The sequence below is a fragment of the Prosopis cineraria genome, unplaced genomic scaffold (assembly GCF_029017545.1).
Source record: "Prosopis cineraria cultivar Desert tree isolate PC_DT_omini unplaced genomic scaffold, ASM2901754v1 PC5, whole genome shotgun sequence".
Taxonomy (NCBI): Eukaryota; Viridiplantae; Streptophyta; class Magnoliopsida; order Fabales; family Fabaceae; genus Prosopis; species Prosopis cineraria.
In genome coordinates this window covers 5,519,855-5,539,834 of record NW_026555336.1, presented here as the reverse complement: position 1 = coordinate 5,539,834, position 19,980 = coordinate 5,519,855, and the positions used below count along the sequence as shown (strand labels likewise).

Below are 19,980 nucleotides of genomic sequence, written 5' to 3'. Positions count from 1 at the left end.
ATGGAGAAACAAAATAAATAGATAAAAATTAAAGAAAAGTACTCAGCAGTCAGCACAGAAACCTCAATCAAATCCCAAATCAGAAATTTACCAAATGCGCCGACCGTGAGTCCGTGACTTCGCAGTTCGCAGCTCTGAATTGAAACCATGAAATCGAGAACTGAAACAAGAAGCCAAACCAGATGCGGCGATCGTGAAAGTGATCTGAAAGTCTAAACAAGAAGCCAAAAAATCGGTACCGAACTGTGACTTTGTAGCTCAAAGAGACGAGAGATCTGAAACCGTGACTAACTTGCGAGCTACAATCTAAGAGCTGAGCGTGCGTGCGGTGCCGGTATCCCTTTGTCTGCGACTCTGTGGTTTGTTCTGCATTCTTTCTAAAATATATGGGGCCAAAAAAAATAGAACCGTCCGGCTTTTAAAAACCGGACCCGGTTTGCGGCCCAACTCCGGTTCGCGGCCTAACTGACAGTTTGGTCGGCTCAACCCGGCTCAACCTCTCACACGGTTTTTCCCTTCTGGCCGAGCCGGAATGTGGACCGGCCAACGGTCGGACCGGTCCGACCGTCCGGTCCAGTCCGGCTTTAAAATCATTGGTGTAGACCATATCTTAGTAAATAGTCATTAATTAATTAATAAATATCTATTCATATTAATTAAAAAAATCACTAATTGATAAGTTTAAAAAATAAAAAGAAAATCAATCTGTTCCTAAGTCTTGCAATAATATTTAATATTTTAATTTTTGTTTGATATTAAATTCTTTATATTTTTCCCAAAGGAAGCGAAAATAAGTTAGAAAGGGCTTAAAAAGAGACGGAAATAACAGCAGCAAACAAGGGTGCCGTAAAAGGCGGTCTGAGCATCCCGCTCGGCCGGACACATCACTCTGATCTCTTCCAAATGAAGCGCGCAAAACCCAAGTCCCATTCCAAAACTTCAAATCATTCTCACAATTCTTCTCCTTCTTTGAAATCGTTCATAGAACCCCCTCCTGATTTCTTTCCCTCGAAGCACGAGTTCCTCAGGCTCATCGTCGTCCTTGCATTCGCATCAGCAGTTGCTTGGACATGCAATCTCTTCTTGACATCTTTTATTAATCCCTCCACCAAGCCCTTTTGCGATAGCAACGTAGACTTTCCGGATTCATTTTCCGGTGAGAGCTTCTTCCAATGAAATTATTTTGTTAGCATGACTGTTTAATAGGTACGTAGGGGATCGTGAATAAGAGAAGGGGCAATAATACTGACTTTCATTGCATTACTTCTATTATTCTGGAGATCACTTATGTGCTTAATTCCGGTTTTATTTACTTTCTATCTAGGAAATTTCAGAATGATGCTTTGCCTCTCATTTTTGTGATAGAATCAATGTCTTTATGGTTTAGTGTGAACCTGAAGTTCGAGGTGCGTCGCCCTCATCTGATTCTTTCTAGTATAAGAAAGCATTTCCTATGCTATGGTTTGAATCTGATTGTCGTCGGGTCGCAAACTTGGATACCGGGAAAATGGACACTGACACGATGGGGATTTGCATTTGTTTGCATATGTAATTTGGAGTATCAATGTCCAATAGATATTGCACACGCACATTCTCCTTTCTGTAAGTTCCTGTCCATCATATTTTGGATGTGAAAAATAACTAGGCTTGATTGCCTGCACATAGCAATAGGTGTTGCGTTTGGCTTTCAATCGTAGAAAAACTGTGGCTAGATTTTTTTTTTTTACTAAATATCATTGCTATTTACTAGTCAACAAGCCAAATCGCCACATTTGGTGCTACAGCTGTAATCTGAGCGAGTTTGAGACATCTGAATGTGACTATAACTTTATGCAGTGTAAAAATGAATTGCACTTGGATGGCTAACAAGTAATCCTTATGTCTTTGGAACTTCTTTTTCCTATACATTTTTCCCCTATAAATCAGTGATCCAATACACTTCAGTGTTATCCCCAACAAAGTTTATCACTTGTTCAAATACATAATTGACCTGTTTTCTTCCCTTCAGTTCTTTGAATAGAAATTGCACACAATCATGTGTCAGTATTCCATTTAATATATATTTGATGTTGACTTTTAGAATTTTAAGCATCATATTGTTGTTTCATTCATTTTGGTCTGACATAGATGTCTTATTGATGCGAGCACCTCAGGGAGTTTTTTCCACGCTTCATGTTACCTCAATAGTTTTCTTGTGAGTGTATTCGCCGCTTTATGATGTTGTTAAAATGTCATAGGGTCAAGCTATAGTTGTGGATTTAATATTTGTTTCCTGTATAGACATTAATTTCTTTTGACTGCAAACTATTGCAGATGATTGTGAACCTTGTCCAAGTAATGGAGCATGTTACGATGGCAAATTGGAATGTCTCCAGGGCTACCGAAAGCATGGGAAGTTGTGTGTAGAAGATGGAGATATTAATAAATCAGCTAAAAAAATTGTATGTTCTTTGAATTTTATTTATTCTTGTTTACTGATACTGAAGAATGAGTGCTGCCTTTTTCTTTGCTTTTTTTTTCCCATTTTATCTTTGAATTTTATGCATGTAAGTCTGACTTGCTGTTCTTTGTATGATGTTATCACAGTCGGACAGAGTAAAATGTAGCCTATGTGAAGATTATGCTCAGTATTTGTGCTATGGAGTCGGATCAGTTTGGGTCTGTTGACACTTTTAAAAGTTTTAACCCTCTGATTGTGCAGTGTATTGTATCCATATCAATATCATTCTCTAATGCTAATGCAATTTGACTAGCGCATTTTTCATTGAGGTTCTGAATTCTCATGTGTAAACACAAAACCCATTTCAGGTTCAAGAGGATGAAATATGGAAAACTTTTTGATAAATTTTGAGCCAATGGAAAATGTTCTTCTGGAAATGCACTTTATAATTATACGAAACAAAGGGCAATTGAGACAATGGCTAAGTTAGTGGAGATGAGGACAATCTCTTGGGTAATATCAATATCTCTTACCATCTCCAAGGATCGGTTTGGTGACCTCTTCTTTTTGTCATGTGTTTACTGAGACTCCAGGTATTTGATATCCTCCTGTTTCATATAGGAAGGAGTTTAAATGTCCAGACTTATTGGTGGAGCATACAAGCCATATGCTTGTCGCATTCATCAGTGGGTCTCCCAGCACATTCTAGCTGTATTACCAATTTGTGCCATGGTACTCCAGTCTTAAAGACATTCTTTAATGCGTATGTTCTGTTTTTAATATGATTAGACTTATTAACTATGTTGGGATCAAACAGCTTGTTGGATGCACATTCTTCATCTGGAAAATCTATCTTAAACTATGCATGTCAAGAAGAGTTGAAGAGCTTTACAACCATAATGCTGAACATTGTTGTTTTATTTTTGGCGTGCTCTAGCCTAGATTTTGTTATGTGATAATCTGATATTTTATCAAACATTGTCTATCTGTTGAGTAGAGTTCCTTAGATAGATCACTTTAAATGATATACTGGTTCTGAAAGATATCTATGATGGGTAGTGAAAGAATGTTCATAGACATGCTTCATGAATAAATATATTGCCATGGCCATTTTGTGTGATGAGCAAGTCCCTTCATTGAAATTGTTTCAAAGCACATTAACTGAATACTCACGCCACATGTTATTGTTGATGGTACAACAATTATAGGGGTATTGTTGTCCATTGGTGAGCATGGGATACATGTCCCCACCATACATTATTGGATATGCATTATACTTCTGTAGCTTATAAGATAAGTGTAAAAGTGTCATTTCTTCTTCTTTTGTTTCTTTTTTTTTTTAAAAAAAAAGTGTCCCCAACTTTGTTCAATTGAAGTCTATATACGGCAATAACAAGCCTTCTCCCACTAGATAGGGTCAATTATATGGATTGTACGACGCCATTGTGCTTTGTCATTTACCGTGCTTTTAAAATGTTTTTACTTAAGAGTTGTTGATCAACAACTTTTAAAAGTGTTCTCTGTGGTCTTCCTTTACCTCTCTTAATAGGATTCAAAGTTATCTGTTTCATTCTCCTCATTGGTGCCCCTGCAGTCTTCTTTATATATGTCCAAACCGTCTCAAACAATTTTCCACCGTTTTCCTTCAATAGATGTTACGTTACTTTTTCTCATATGTGCTCATTTCGAATTTTATATTTACATATATGTCTGCACATCCATCTCAACATTTTCATCTTTGCTACTCTAACTTTATACTCTTATTGTCCCATTAAGCTTAACATTCACTACCATATAATAGCTAATCTTATAGTAGTTCGATAAAACTTTTTTTAAATTTATTAGGTACCTTATGATTGTAAATAACTTCCTTTATCCTTTTTTCAATTAAACCATTCAGCTTATATCCTATGCACAATATCCACATCAATTTCCCTATCATGTTGATTGACCTAAAAATTTAATATTGTATAGCTGATAATTGTGACTTTACTCTGATTCTACTCCTGTATTCACTTCAATTGCCCATAAAAAATAACAGTCCTTTGTTGCTGTGAAATAGGTATGTGAAATACTCGAAGAGAATGCAGTGATGTCAAAGAATGTTAATGGTGAATGTGAGCCTTGGATTGTTGCCTCTAGACTACGAGATCACCTACTTTTGCCAAGAGAGCGAAAGGACCCTTTGTTTGGGAAAAAGGTAGTTGGAGTTATAATGAAATGAGCTGCACTTGATTATTCTGTTATCATCCTAATAATTGATATGAGCATATTGAAGCAACTTGTAGATATATTTGTCTTCAAGTTCTTCTGTTTGCAGTAGTTTCCCCCACACTATGGTATTTGGATATAATCTTTTCTTGTTCTAACTGCCTGTTTTTTCAAATTTTTCTGCTCCTCTGCATCTTATTATTAATCTTCAATTAGAAAATCATATTTCTTCCGATCTTGAAGCTTCCACCAAGATTGAGATATGCTTTGGTGCGGTATGTCCCTTTAAACATTCCAGAGTTGGGGCTTTTCAGTTTTTTGTCATTATGCTTATTAATTGATTAAGGATGCAAAACTTTAAAACAAAATATCTGGTCAAGTTTTAACCTAGATATTTGAAGAGCTGATGTTCATGGCTGCGTTGGGCCATGCCATTCAATAGCTGTTGACCTTTAATTACAGCTGAATGAGATGAACATGTGAATGAATTTTTATTACCAAGGTTTTAAAAAACTAGACTGGCCATTGAACCAGATGAGACACTACTTCAAGGGTCAATAGTTCGATTGTGGTTGAACCATTTATGATTCATTTTTATATATTGTTTAAATTGGATGTTACATTTTACATTGGAAATGAAATTTTTATAAAATATTACAAGATTAATGGAGCAATAAAATTGAAAAGCAAGAAGGTGAAAGATTATCTTCTCTTTAATTTAGCAAAGAAGTTCGTCTTGGATGTTCAAAATCACTCTAAACTTGGTTAATTTTAAGGAAAAAGTACACTTTTGATCCTTTAACTTCTAACAAGATTTCATTTTTGGGCCCTTAATTTTATAAAATGTCTTTTCAATCTTATAACCGTAACACCATCAATTTCGTTAACAAAAATTGCTGACATTGGACTTTTAATATTGAGAAAATATTTTCACATGTTAATATATTAAATTTAAGTAACTAAGGTTGGCACATAAAATCATCATTTGAGACTACAGTGTTAAAGTTAGAAGACTAAAAAGTTACTTTATAAAATAAAAACCAAACTGAAACTTTATACAAAATTAGAAGATAAAGGTGCACTTTTGCCAAATTTTAAAAGCAAACATTTCTTTATTTTAAAAACTAAGAAAGCATGAAGCACTTTTAGGATTCTTATTTAGACTAAATTAAGAATTATAAGTTTAAAACAAAAGTATAGATGAATAATGTGAAGTACAGAGATTAGACATATTTACTAACATTTAAAAGATGATGCAAGGTTTAAATAAAATAATTCAACAAAGTTGAAGGGAAAAAAACAGAAAAAGAACTAAAGATTCAATAACTAGGATAAAAGAAGTCCCACATTGTAACATGAGAGTATAAAATAGGGCAAGCTGCAGGGGAGTGAGTGGCCTGTGATGGGTTGAGTTATTTTTTTGTAAAAATTGCAACTCTTGCCCCAACTCTTGCCCCAATTTTTTTCTAGCCACACAATGAAATTGTGGGAGAAAGTAATTGAGCATAGGTTGAGATTGGAGACAAGTATTTCTGAGAATCAATTTGGTTTTATGCCAGGTAGATCAACTACAGAGGCGATTTATCTACTAAGGGGATTAATGGAAAAGTATCGTTGTAAAGATAAAGATCTACACATGGTTTTTATTGATTTGGAAAAAGCTTATGACCGTATACCAAGAGAAGTGCTTTGGAAAGCGTTGGAAAAAAAGGGAGTACGGATTGCTTATATTAAAGCCATACAAGATATGTATGAGGGGGTAAAAACTAGTATAAGAACGCCTAGTGGTCAAACAAAGGATTTTCCTATAAAGATTGGGCTACATCAGGGATCATCTCTGAGTCCTTATTTGTTCAACTTGATTTTAAATGTTTTGACGGAACATATTCAAGAGGAAATCCCGAAATGTATGCTCTTCGCGGATGATATAGTTCTTATAGCAGAGACAAGAGAAGAGGTTAATTGCAAACTTGAGTTATGGAGGAGGACATTGGAGTCGAAAGGTTTTCGTCTGAGTAGAAGTAAGACGGAATATTTATATTGTAAATTTGATAAAGGACTATTCGAAAATAATTTGGAAGTAAAATTGGGAGATCAAATTATACCTCAAGTGGAAAAGTTTAGATATTTGGGAGCCATTATCCAAAATGATGGCGAAATCAGTGGAGATATTTCACATAGAATTCAAGCTGGGTGGTTTAATTGGAGAAAAGCTAAAGGAGTTATTTGTGACCGTAAGGTGCCTAATAAACTTAAAGGAAAGTTTTATCGTACTGCTATCAGACCGGCAATGTTATATAGTAGTGAATGCTGGGCTCTAACGGGACAGCAAGAGCATAAAGTTGGAGTAGCAGAGATGAGAATGTTACGATGGATGTGCGGACATACACGTAAAGATAAAATTCGAAATGAGCACATACGTGAAAAAGTGAGGGTGGCACCTATTGAGGAAAAAATGGTAGAAAATCGGTTGAGATGGTTTGGGCATGTACAAAGAAGACCAAGGGAGGCACCAGTGAGAAGAGTGGAACATATAACTTTGAGTCCGATTAAGAGAGGTAGAGGAAGGCCTAAGAGAACACTCTTGGAAGTTGTTGAACGTGATCTCTTAATTAATAATATTTCTAAAAGCTTAATAAATGATAGAGCACAATGGCGTCTTGCAATCCATGTAGCCGACCCCACCTAGTGGGATAAAGGCTTGTTGTTGTTGTTGTTGTTGTTGTTGTTGTTCTTTTTTTTTTCTGTTTTTTTTTTTTAATTCAAAATTTGGTCCAGTTTTTATAACTGGAACTGATCCGGTTTAGCTGGTCTTTAACTGGTTCCCTTTTAAGGCTGGTTCTTGGGGTTCTCCAGGATTGGACCATGAGCTGGTTCCCAGTCAGTCCAGTCCAGTTTTTTAATCCATGTTTACTGCTAACTTGATGAATCATTGTTTTAGGCTTTTGTAATGCCTTTGCTTTGGGTCACAGGTGGAAGAATTGGTTCAAGAGGATTCTCGAGTAGATCGCTATCCGAAGCTGGTGAAGGGCGAATCCAAAGTGGTATGGGAATGGCAAGGTACTTACCAATTATGTTGAACTTTTGACTCGTCAATATATTCCAAAGAAGATGTCATAATTGAAGGGTTTTCATTAAGTTGCTTCCACAATTCAGATCACTAGTAATATGGTCATGGTTAGATCCGCTTGAACCTGTTAGACAAGATAAATTCCTTCCATTATAAAGATCAATGAATCTGGTGTTATCTTTTTGATGGCTGAAGGACTATCTAGATCAATCTTTTAAACTAGCCGTGGCTTCTGAGGTCATAATTGATGTATCTAGCATTTTGATGCTTGTGCAAGCCACATGTTCATGGCTGTTATTGTATCCAGACCATTTCAGGATGGAGAAATTTTTTTCTTGAGTATAACTAATTGTACTTTTTCCTCTATGCTTTATAGTTGAAGGCTCTCTAAGCTCTTCAAAGATGAAGAGAAAAATAGATGCAAGCAAAATGAAGGTCAGTGAAGGTGCAGATCTAAGTTCCCAACAATGTCCCATTCCAAAGACTGGTTAGTGTTATTGTTTTTAGCATATGCTTTAATTTTACCAGTTTCTTGATTTAGTTGAAATGATTGTTGTGGTGTCAAATTGATGCAGAGGCTGAGGAACTACTTTTTTGACACAAGGTCTTCTTTGAATAATTACTCAAGTTTCAACTATGCTGGCTGAAACAACTTGTATATCAGCCGAAGGCTAGTTCTACCTTGTTTGTATAGAGAAAGGTGGGTAAGCTATGCTCTCCGGTGATTTCATCCATGTGCAATCCTTAGTTTTCCCCCTTGTCAACTCCCTTGATTGATTTCTTCAATGTTTTATGGATGCTAGGTTCAGAATCTTGTTTTATGTTTTTAGCACCGAGGGGCAACATATGTGGCAATCGTTTGCATTTTTTTTTCTGTTGACATTTTTCAATATCAGTGCATTTCATTTGTTTTCTCATCATCGACCTTTAGTTTTAGTTCCTCTAATTTCAGTATTCTGATCACATTTGGTTGTCATATGGGCATGCTAAACCCCTATGACTTTGGGAAAATTACATATAAGTCAATGAACTTTGTTCAATTGTTAATAGACCTTATCGTAATTAATTTTTTTGTATAGGACTTCAACGTAATTCTCTTTATGACTTTTTTGTGCTTGCAGATTCTCAAAGTGTTATCTTGTCATCTTGCATATTTTTCCTTTTCTTTAAGAAAAAGTCTACTTACGTTATTTTGGGACAACGTAAATTCAGTTAGAATACATACGCTACCATGCAATTTCAAAGCCTGCACGCAGCAGGCTACCCCAAACTTACCATTACTGAACTAATATGTAGGTTTTTACCTTGGTCCCGGTAGCATGGAAATGATTGTGCTCCATGGCCTGGAAAGTGCCGTAGTTGTTACATATTTATCTTGGAACTGGACATAAAATGTGCAATAGCACCATACGTTGAAGATTATAGGGTAAAAGAGCAAATTGGTCTTTAAACTATAAGTTTAGAAGTGTTTGGGATTCTACACTTATTTTTGGTGCAATATTTCTCTTCAACATTTGAAAATAATGCAATCTGACCACTATCATTAATAAAAGTTAACTTTGACCGTTAATTGATCAAAAAATGACAGAAAATGACCTTAAAAATTATAGAAAAAGGCCAAAAATTACAGAGAGATTCAAAAAATTACAAAAGGGATCAAGAAAATTTTATCGGCCCTTTTTTGTTTTATAATTTCTGAAATCATTTTTTAATTAACTAACAGTTAAAGTTAACTTTTATCAATAATAGGTTGGATTGTATCATTTTTAAAAGCTAAAGAGAATATTACATGAAAATGAATTTAGAATCCTAAACATCCATAACTATATACTTAAATTGCTCTCTTACCCAAGTTTATATATTTTCTTCATCACAATGATTGGGACGTTTCAATTTTGCTTTTATCTTTTCTGCTGATTTGCTGTGCACAAGTTGTAGAAACGTTGGACGTGTTTTAAACTCTGGGATGTGAAGCCGACGGGTCCTCGAGGCCGGTAGATCTTCTGTTTATTGAGGAAGTGGTAGTGTGATGTCAACATATATTTAATTAATATTTGTTCTTTCGAGTCAAAGAATTTTTCTTCTTAGAGTCAGTATAGTGTGTATCAAGCATGGATATAGGTGTATGATTGCTGCCCTCTTTTGACAAGTCAAAATTTTGTACCAGTAATGTACACGCTTGCGTCCACTTCAACAAAAAAAGTGCAAGACGCGTGATTATTGGATCTTTACATATTGCACAAAAATGACTGATTTGATGATGGCTTAGAGCTGTGTTCATGCTGTCAGTGAAGAGGATAGATATTTTGAGCCCAAATGATTTTGCAAAATCAATAATGTGTAATATGAGATAATATAAAGTCACATTATTCGTTAGTTATTAATGTTGTTGTCCTGTTGAAAAGTTATTAACAGTACAATCGCGTATAGCTGCATAGTTCTAATATGGAACTTACAATAACTAAAAGGATGGTGATGGCCATGGCCCAAAAGGAAAGAGAGGAGAAAATGACGGGGAAGACATTTTTAAGGCATATGTAAACAGATCAGGACCTGGTATGTCGGCAAGCGTTGGATTTTCTTCTATTCAAACGTCTTTCTTGGATTGAAGCTTCCGTTTAATACTAGATTGCTGCTACCGAGCGCCGTTGTTGTCCTATGGGCTTTTAAGTTACTCGCAATGTCATCTTTTCAATTGGTGACTATATTCGATGAGCTGTGGAATTACCTGTTATAGAATCTGATTGTGATCGAGTAACCACCACTAGTATCTATAGCTCTTTGATTTTAATGTTTTTTCTTTCTCTTGGGCAAGAATTTTGATAATTTTTCTTTTCAATCTATATATTTTAAAAATTTAATATACATCATATTTTTTTACAACTGATTGAATTAGTTTTTTTTTAAGGGAAAATGATAATTAGAAAACCTCATAAGAACACTAATAACAATTACAGACTTTAAATTATTAAAATTTTAATAATAAATTATAGTCATGGAAAATAAACAAAAGATGCTTAGGAATATTTGTAACGTCAACTGAAAATTTATAAGTCAACCTTGATTTTTGCTATTAGTATATAAATAAATTGTTTAAAAAAATTAAAAAAATACACTTAAGATTATGTGTAAGGATGGTAGAAAATTTACGAGAATCAATTATAAATCGCAAGTTAATTACTTGTACTTTTTTACTATCACTTAAAAAATTAATAAAATATATATGAAAATATTTATAGTATTAATTGAGAGTTTACGAAGTTATATTGTAAATCTTACGGCAATCAATAAAAATAATTTATTGCAAGTAAGAACCTTAATTTGTTATTAAGATTTCAATAATTTAAAATTTTTAATTATTATTAATGTTTTTATCGAATCCCTAATTATTATTTTCGTTTTTTTATGAATAAAGACGAAGCCTAAGCTAGCTCAATCTAATTTTTAATCTAATACAGTCAGACCATTTTCGCTTTTTTTAAAAAAAAAAAATTCATATAACATACGAACAACTAGCTCAATCTAATTTTTGAAAGGTGAGATAGATTGCTTCTCGCCAACAAATCATCTCGTGACTTTTTTTGAGCAAAAATAACTCATGATTTATTAATATTTAATAACGCGATTTAGACAATTTTTGCAGATAGTTTGAGGATTAGGCCGATGTCACATGTGAACAGTGAACACCATAGATGGAATGCAATTAGACATCCCTAATTGGTTCGTTCGAGTTCCAATAACTGGATTCCAAGTACCACCTCCGTTTTGAATACAAGTTTTTTTAACTGAAGCACACAAATCGTTTGGCCAAAAAAAAAACACAAAATAAAAAATATATAGTTAGTTAAAATTTTAATGTTTTTTCCAATTTGTCCTTCATTAACATTACTCATAATTAATTATTGATTATTTGTTAAATGGAAAGTAAGTAATTTTGATATACTCTTAAAGGTTGTCTAGGTGAGAAGTTAATTATTACTCTTACAATTTCATGAAGTGACTTATACATTGAAATATAGAATTTTACAAAACATGCCTTATATTTAAACAAGAAAAGATTTAGGTAGTTAACTTGATATATTTAATAATTTTTTATCTAATAAAATCATTATAAATGGATTTTATGTGTTAATAATATTAATAACAAGAAATTATTAATTTAATTGAAAATAAGCAGATTGAATATATAAATTTTTCTCTAAATAATATATAAGACAAGTACCTTAAACATGCAAAATTTGGTATATAAAATTTTTTATTTTAAACTAAGAGAAGTATTCCCTCTAATTTTAAATATAAGATCCATTTGGGGGCTTTGATTTGATTCTAAATATAAGGTCCCATTCTCTCTTATATTCTATATTAAAATTTTATTTTCCATAATATCTCTATTTATTAGGATATTTTTATCTCTATCTATTAAATTTTAATCATTAAATGGTATGTTTATCTTTTTTTTTTTAAGTGTTACAAATACTCTACTTACTCCTTCCTCAAGTCCTACTTTCACCAAAACTAATAAAAACTTTAATCTTATTGATTTTGTTTTAAAATTTAATAAATTTTTACCTCTATCTTCTAATAAAAATAAAAAAATTAATAATTTTTTAATAATAAAGATAAAAATGTAAAATGAATATAAAAAATAATGGAATGTCATATTAAATATGATTAAAATTAATATTTTTTCTCATAGGAGTATTTTTTTAAGATTCTACAAGTTAATTACTCGGTCTAGTGATTTTGGCCAATATCAACAATCAACAGTTCACAACAATCATTAAGAGTAAGATTTTATATATAAACAGTTAATCAACTCGGAAATATCAATTTGTCCAAAAAAACACAAAGTTGGAAATATCAAGATTCACAAGCTAGAATTACCCTGCCTGTCGGCCGAAGCGTCAAATGTGGGCCAAAGGATGCAAATACACGCGTCAATGGCCATTCTCAACTTCGTTGCACTCCAGTCCTCTCTCTCAAGTCTCAGCATTCATTCTATTATTTCCCAACTGTCACTCACATCTCTATTCTGCACTCTCCCTCTCTTAGCTTTTACCAGAGCTCGTGACTGATTCTAGTTACTGAGAGGGATCTACAACTGAAAGGAGAAGGAGCTTCGTTATACTGAACACGTCTGTTTTAGGTTGGCTTTTTCGATTTCCTGTCATTTCTCTTCTTTTGCTGAAGTTTCTAAGCATGGCATTCGCCTAGCTATGTGTTGTTTCACTGTTTCAACTTCTGTTCCGTTTTTGTTATGGCTTAATGGAGTCAGTTTTGTGTTGATGTGATCTTGCTGTTCATTTCAACACGAGTTCGCGTTTACGATGTAAAATTTCTAATTCGGAAATAAATTTTGGCATGTTTTAGATGGTGTCGTTGTAGATCTTCATTAGATCCATGAAAGAGAGATGTCTATTACTTTGTGATATTGTTCCCGCTTAAGTTTTGCTGCATGATGCATTCTTGTTGGCATGAAGCTTGTTGCGATGGTTACGAATACCAGCTCTAGCCTTTGTTATAGGTTTTGAGAGGAGCTTCTATGGTACTAGTGTGTAATACAGAAGAGTGAGATATAGAAGCAGCTATCTGGATTCTGTTAAGATCAAGCAATGATCAAGTGACTAAAAAAATTCTGCTTTTGCAGTGCTCTTCTCTCACTGTAAAAAATCAATAATCATATGCTAGAGATTCAAAGTCCTTTTTCATATTTTTACATTCGTAAAACAGAAAAATATCTTAGTATGTAGATGATGGAAAGGAATTAAATTTGTCTTCAAGTTATTCCAAATATCATGTTGATAAACTCATAAAACTGATAGTTATATAATTAACTATTATCGTTATATATGCCTTATAATTGAAAATTCATTTAAGTGTCAAACTGTCAATGTATGAATAATAAGTGATGGAAAGTGAGTTTAAGTTTGTATTCCTTTTTACCCTATTTATATGGAGAAGTATGAGGCATTCCTATGCTATAAGTTGTACCATAAAATTTCGTTATGCAAGCTATCTCAGCTTGTAAATTAAACTTTGTCAAGGAGTTCATATGGTATTAATATGTTATTTGGCATCAAAGAAAGAAAATGTCAATTGTTAGCTAAGGCTAACAGGAATTTGGGACGTTTCTTTTTTAGTTTCTTTCTCAATTATAATACACTTCTATACCAGTAACTATTTTGTCTCTAATTTCACTGTCCATTGCCATAGGTTATAACGAGCCAATTAATGGGTTCAAAAAGTAACATGCCAAGCCACAGAGCACGAAGACCATTGTCAATATTTGCTGTGATTGGCCTGTGCTGTTTCTTTTATCTTTTGGGAGCATGGCAAAAGAGTGGGTCCGGAAAGGGAGACAGCTTGGCCTTGAAAGTAAATAAGCTGACAGAATGCACTATTTTGCCCAATTTGAGTTTTGAATCTCATCACAATGATGTGGCAATTGTTGACCCTTCTGAGCCAAAAGCAAAAGTCTACAAGCCCTGTGATAGCAAATATACTGATTATACACCTTGCCAAGAACAAGATCGAGCAATGAGATTCCCAAGAGAAAATATGATATATAGGGAAAGGCATTGTCCTGCTGAAGAGGAAAAATTACACTGTCTTATTCCAGCCCCAAAAGGATACACGACTCCTTTTCCTTGGCCCAAAAGCCGTGATTATGCCTACTATGCCAATGTTCCATACAAAAGTTTGACGGTGGAGAAGGCAGTTCAAAATTGGGTACAGTTCCAGGGAAATGTGTTCAAATTTCCAGGTGGAGGAACCATGTTCCCTCAAGGAGCAGATGCATATATTGATGAACTTGCAACAGTTATCCCTATTAAAAATGGCTCAATCAGAACAGCTCTGGACACTGGTTGTGGAGTATGTCAATTCAAATAGTCACTCTGATACACACACACACACACTCCTTTGTTCAGAGTTTGTTAAAAATTCCTGATAATTCATTTCACCTCATTTTCTTTCTTTCCCCTGCAAGCTTCTCTCTCTCTCTCTCTCATTTTACCTCCTCTTCTCATAATCTTTGCTTATTTCCTTCTAAAATATTTGAACAGCATGTGAATGAATGTGATTCATTATTCCTATTGGGGCACTTATGAGAAAATCCAGAGTCTCAGCATTTGAGTATTTAGGGTTGGATTTAGATGCTTGGCTGAAACCTGTTATATATTTTCATTTTGTTTCATAATCCTTGTGGCAATGGCTGTTTTGTTTCTTCTTTCTTGGGGGCCTTTGATATGTATTTTCAGTTAAGAAAATGTTTTTTTTTTTTTTGGCCTCACCACTTTTTTCTTTGGTATGTGTAATGGGACAAGGTTTGTTTTTGTTATAAGCATGGTGGGACTTATTACTTTTTTGTTGGTACTTGTCAACTGAGTCAAAATTGCTAGCCTAATAGAAGCATAAACAAATTATACAGGTTGCAAGCTGGGGAGCTTACTTGCTAAAGAGAAATGTTCTGACTATGTCCTTTGCACCAAAGGACAACCATGAAGCACAGGTTCAATTTGCACTGGAAAGAGGCGTACCTGCTGTTATTGGTGTTTTGGGCACTATCCATCTCCCCTACCCTTCAAGAGCCTTTGATATGGCCCAGTGTTCTCGATGTCTAATACCGTGGACCACTAATGGTTAGTCCTAAAATGAACAGTCAGTAAGCTTGATGAAAATTATGTGGCTATCAGCATTTTCTTTCTGTAGATGACAATACGCCTAAACTTCAAAATTTAACCCTGCAAGTATTAATATAATTTTGAGCCTTCTTTGGTGTTGATGGTCTATTTACTTGCAAGTTGATCGGTATCTGCCTGTCAGAGTCCTGCTTTTCAATTCTTAGGGTTTGTGTTAGAAAGATCTTGTGCCACTGAAGAGTTGTTTTCCATTTAGCAGTGGTTGGGAAAAAATCTAAATCAAATAATTTTAAATACAAGTGAAACATTTTTTCTGCTAGAATTATTCAAATGACTCCCTTGTCTTGGATACAGACGGAATGTATCTGATGGAAGTTGATAGAGTCCTAAGGCCAGGTGGATACTGGATTTTATCTGGCCCACCAATTAATTGGAAAACATACTACCAAACATGGAAGCGTTCAAAGGAGGACCTCAAGGCGGAACAGAGAAAAATTGAGGACTTGGCCGAAAGTCTTTGTTGGGAAAAGAAGTATGAAAAGGATGATATTGCTATCTGGAGAAAAAGAGTAAATGCTGAATCCTGCAAAAGAAAGTCTTCCAATTTATGTAAATCAAATAATGCTGATGATGTATGGTAAGCCATTCTCCTCTTCTCAATACTTATTTGCACTTGGACTCTATTTCTTGAAGGGATTTGAACAATTGCGCAAGATTTCATACTTTTCCCTTTTTTTTCTTTTTGGGTCACTGTTGTTACTTTTAAGTAATCTTGGTAATAAATAACTTCATTGGGCCCTATGAACTTAGAAACTTTTCAAGAGATAAGCTAGACTTAATGCAGAAAAAGATAAGGATTTTGGGGTTGAAAATAATAATAAACAACAGAAAAGAGTGTTAACTCAAACCATTTCTCTAGTTACCTCCAGTGTCACAACAAAAAATATGACCAAATTTTGGATTGATACCTGCAATGTTTAACCATCCAAATTTCAGCAGTAAGGTGTGATTTTTCTGAAATCATAGGGTAAATTACTTGGTCCTTCACTTCTTCCTGAAAAAGTATTTGAAGAACACTACCCCTCTTTTTGTTATGAAAATATACACAAATCGCCCTGAAAGCCCAAAGACAACTAAAATACCGTTGAAGATGATAAATCTCTTTTCTTACAAATATAGTTTATTGTATAATATACTTCATAACACTTTTATCTCAATTACCTGAAATTTATGCTAAGTCGTAATGTTTCTTGGAATTTTATATGCTCCTTTATCCAAAATTCAATGCTAATATACTTTGACTAATTCAAGCCTTCACTGACAAAAAAATTAATTCTCCTTTAAATGATAATGGTCTATTTCTAGATTTATATCTTGATATCTGTAATCCCCCTCCCCCCAAACTCTTTCTGCCCTGAGGTTTTTTTGGTTGGGGGCTGTTAAAACAGGTACAAGGAGATGAAAGCATGCAAAACCCCTCTACCCGAAATAAACAATAAAAATGAAGTTGCTGGAGGGGAATTGAAGAAGTTTCCTGCTAGGCTTTTTGCAGTCCCTCCTCGGATAGCTAAGGGCTCTGTTGAAGGGATCACAGCTGAATCTTATCAAGAGAACAACAAACTGTGGAAGAAGCATGTTAATGCTTACAAAAGAATGAATAAATTGATTGGTACTACACGATATCGGAATGTGATGGATATGAATGCAGGCCTTGGTGGATTTGCAGCTGCACTTGAATCACAAAAGTCTTGGGTGATGAATGTTGTGCCCACAGTTGCTAAGAACACTTTGGGTGTTATCTATGAGAGAGGTCTTATTGGCATTTATCATGACTGGTAAGTAGCTATGCATTTTCTCTCTTCTTTAACCATCCTATAAGTTATTTATTCCATGCAAACTTCCCTTGCTATCTGGCTTCGTTTACTTAACTGAAGTTTAAATTAATAATACAACAATAACAAGCCTTAACACAGGTGAAGTTAGTTACATTGATTGCACAATATCATTGTGCTCTGATAAGAGTCCGTTGAATTGAGTTTTATTTAATTTTTGTTATTTTGAATTTTGAATTATTTTGTAGAGATTTTATTCAGATATCTATTTATTTAGGTTTCATTTAGATATTTAGTTCTTTAGATTTTATTTAGTACTTTATTCAGATATAGCTTCTAGGAGATTTTATTTAGATTTTATTTAATTATCTAGTTATATAGATTTTATTCATTGTTTAAAATTATATTTAGCATTATAAATATACTTAGCAACTTAGAAGTAGACATATCGTAAATAAAACAGACTTTTGAGACTTTTGGTCCTTTGAAGATTCTTTTAAGCGTGGCTATTAGAGAAACATAGAATGAGATTCTTGTTTTATATTATCTTGATAGATTTACTCCTTTTATTTTCTTTTATCAATTCTATTTTCTCATTCATATTATGAAGTTAGATTCTGATTTCATGTGTTAATAGAGATTTATCTTTCTTATTTCTCTCTATCCATTTTGGATCCTGTCATGCTCTATCAATGACTAACTCTTCAGATCATTCAACAAAAGATCTTTCTTGTCCTTCTTGGTCTTCCTCTACATTTTTTCACAAGGCTAAATAAATATCATTTGCTCAACTCTTCTTACTTGCACTCAATCAGCATCCTTTACACATGTCCAAACCACATTTAATGATTTTCTACTATTTTTTCCTCCATAGATATCATGCAAACTTTTCCTTGCATACAATCTTTTCGAATTTTGTCTTTTCTTGTATGACTGTACATCCATTTCAATATTTTCATAATTGCTATCCCAGTTTTTTACTCGTCCTTTCAATACCCAACATTTATTACCCAACGTTTGTCTGATAATAGTTAATTTTAGGATTCAATATTCATTTCTGAACTACTGAACTCTCCACTGCTTATATATATGGAATCTCATATTTTGACTTAAAGTAATCGTTGATTTTTGAGGACTTCACAAAAGGAGTTCATTTGTTTTCGCACAGCTAAAGATGATTTACCAAGTAAAGAAATTCTTAATCTTCCCAGAGGAGAAAGAAAAACCTAAACTACGGAAATCCAATGACATGCTGTACTGTTCTTTTTAACAGGTGTGAAGGCTTTTCTACCTACCCAAGGACGTACGATCTTATTCATGCTAATGATTTATTTACCTTGTACCAGGACAAGTAAGTTTCTCTCGCTCCAGGCCAAGTGCGATAAGTCATATCTGGCATCATCTAGGATTCAAGCCCTCTAATGTAACCCCAAAAAAAGGGGGGAAATATTGGCCTCTGGATTTTAAGAATATTTTATGTGAAATAACTAATTTTTTAATTTTTGATTACTTCTATAGTTCAGATTGCACGTTTTGTGGGCTATCAAACAAAATAAAATCCCCCGTTTTTATTCTCTTTCTTTAATTTTTTATCTTGCTTATCAGCTGTAATAGGTTGATTTATTGGCATAATATTAAATAATGATCTGATTTAAAGCTCAAAACAAGTCAGTGTAAAAGGTAAAACGGTCAATTGTGATTCCTGAATCTTTATTATCTATTTATTTAATTCCTACTACATGTTTTCCTCTTTTGTTCAGAAATTGGAATAATCAATTTGATGTTCATCCCAAGCCCCTTCTCTTTAGAGGAAAAACTCTGCTCCTTGTATTGAAATACTTCTTGTTTTAAATAAATAAAAAGCTTTCTGATTTGATTGAACAGGTGCAGTCTAGAAGACATACTTTTGGAGATGGATCGGATCCTGCGACCTGAAGGAGCAGTCATCATTCGGGATGAAGTTGATGTCCTGAACAAGGTTAAAAAAATTGTTGGGGGAATGAGATGGGATGCCAAATTGGTGGATCATGAGGATGGCCCTCTTGTGCCTCAGAAGATATTGGTTGCTGTGAAAGAATATTGGGTTGGCAGTAGCAGTAACAGCACCTCCAGTTAGTACTAAAATAATGAGGTTATCGTTTTGGGAAAAAAAAAAAAAACAATGGCTCTGCGTCCGTTATAAAGCAAGGTTCATCAGCAGCAAGTTAAAAAAAAAGGAGCAAGGTAAATTTTTTTTAGAGGGAGGAAGCAAAAATGGAGGAGGAGAATAGTAATATGCAATATAAAAGATTGGTCATGTGAGCTTATTCTACATCTTAAGCCTAACCGGCACATTAAGTGTAGATAAAATTGGTCGTAACTAGTCATGCTGAATTGATTTTGAAGAACATTAATTATTTAATTTTGAGCCTTAGATGCTGTTGTATCGATATGAGACATGAATAATCAATTATGTTATGAGAATGTGATTGTGCACAATTGAAACAGTCTCTTCCTGGTTGTTCCTGGTTATCATGGGAAGCATGTCAATGTCCCAGATAGCAACCAAACAGGTGACATTTATCAATTGGATGCCATACATACTGATTCGGTCATAATCTTTGTATCCACAAAATATATAGCGCACAGTCATAGTTGCCTCAAATTAGTCTATTCTGGAACAAGGAGCAAAAAGAGGGGATGATAGTGAACTCTCAGCTTGGAAAAGCATTGGTTTGTGCTAAAGACACGGTAGTGTGCATTTTGTTTTGCTTGCCTCAGCTCAACCTGAGCTGTCTCCTTTATAGA

General features: G+C 34.0%; 3 protein-coding genes across 5 annotated transcripts; all 3 read left to right on the top strand.

Moving 5' to 3' along the window:
- Positions 1-824: 824 nt before the first annotated feature.
- On the top strand, positions 825-2,841 carry LOC129311497 (uncharacterized). Its single transcript, XM_054953827.1, has 4 exons — positions 825-1,156; positions 2,314-2,441; positions 2,587-2,658; positions 2,809-2,841. The coding sequence occupies exons 1-4, from the start codon at positions 904-906 to the stop codon at positions 2,839-2,841; spliced, it is 486 nt and encodes a 161-aa protein (XP_054809802.1). The 5' UTR covers positions 825-903.
- Positions 2,842-2,994: 153 nt separating this feature from the next.
- Positions 2,995-9,879, top strand: LOC129310645 (uncharacterized). 3 transcript variants are annotated; one of them, XR_008593162.1, is made up of 7 exons: positions 2,995-3,172; positions 3,258-3,337; positions 4,502-4,640; positions 7,624-7,711; positions 8,098-8,208; positions 8,297-8,421; positions 9,660-9,879. XR_008593162.1 is itself a non-coding variant. In XM_054952554.1 (6 exons), the coding sequence occupies exons 1-6, from the start codon at positions 3,074-3,076 to the stop codon at positions 8,317-8,319; spliced, it is 540 nt and encodes a 179-aa protein (XP_054808529.1). In that variant the 5' UTR covers positions 2,996-3,073; the 3' UTR covers positions 8,320-8,638. The 3 variants fall into 3 exon arrangements, 1 of the variants encoding a protein (XP_054808529.1); XR_008593161.1 differs by lacking the exon at positions 9,660-9,879 and adding an exon at positions 8,525-8,638; XM_054952554.1 differs by lacking the exon at positions 9,660-9,879 and having other exon boundaries at positions 2,996-3,172; positions 8,297-8,638.
- Positions 9,880-12,634: 2,755 nt separating this feature from the next.
- On the top strand, positions 12,635-19,671 carry LOC129311699 (probable methyltransferase PMT14). Its single transcript, XM_054954114.1, has 7 exons — positions 12,635-12,867; positions 13,935-14,594; positions 15,151-15,361; positions 15,716-15,998; positions 16,810-17,196; positions 18,467-18,544; positions 19,078-19,671. Exons 2-7 carry the CDS (start codon positions 13,953-13,955, stop codon positions 19,307-19,309), a joined length of 1,833 nt encoding a protein of 610 aa, XP_054810089.1. The 5' UTR covers positions 12,635-12,867; positions 13,935-13,952; the 3' UTR covers positions 19,310-19,671.
- Positions 19,672-19,980: the final 309 nt, after the last annotated feature.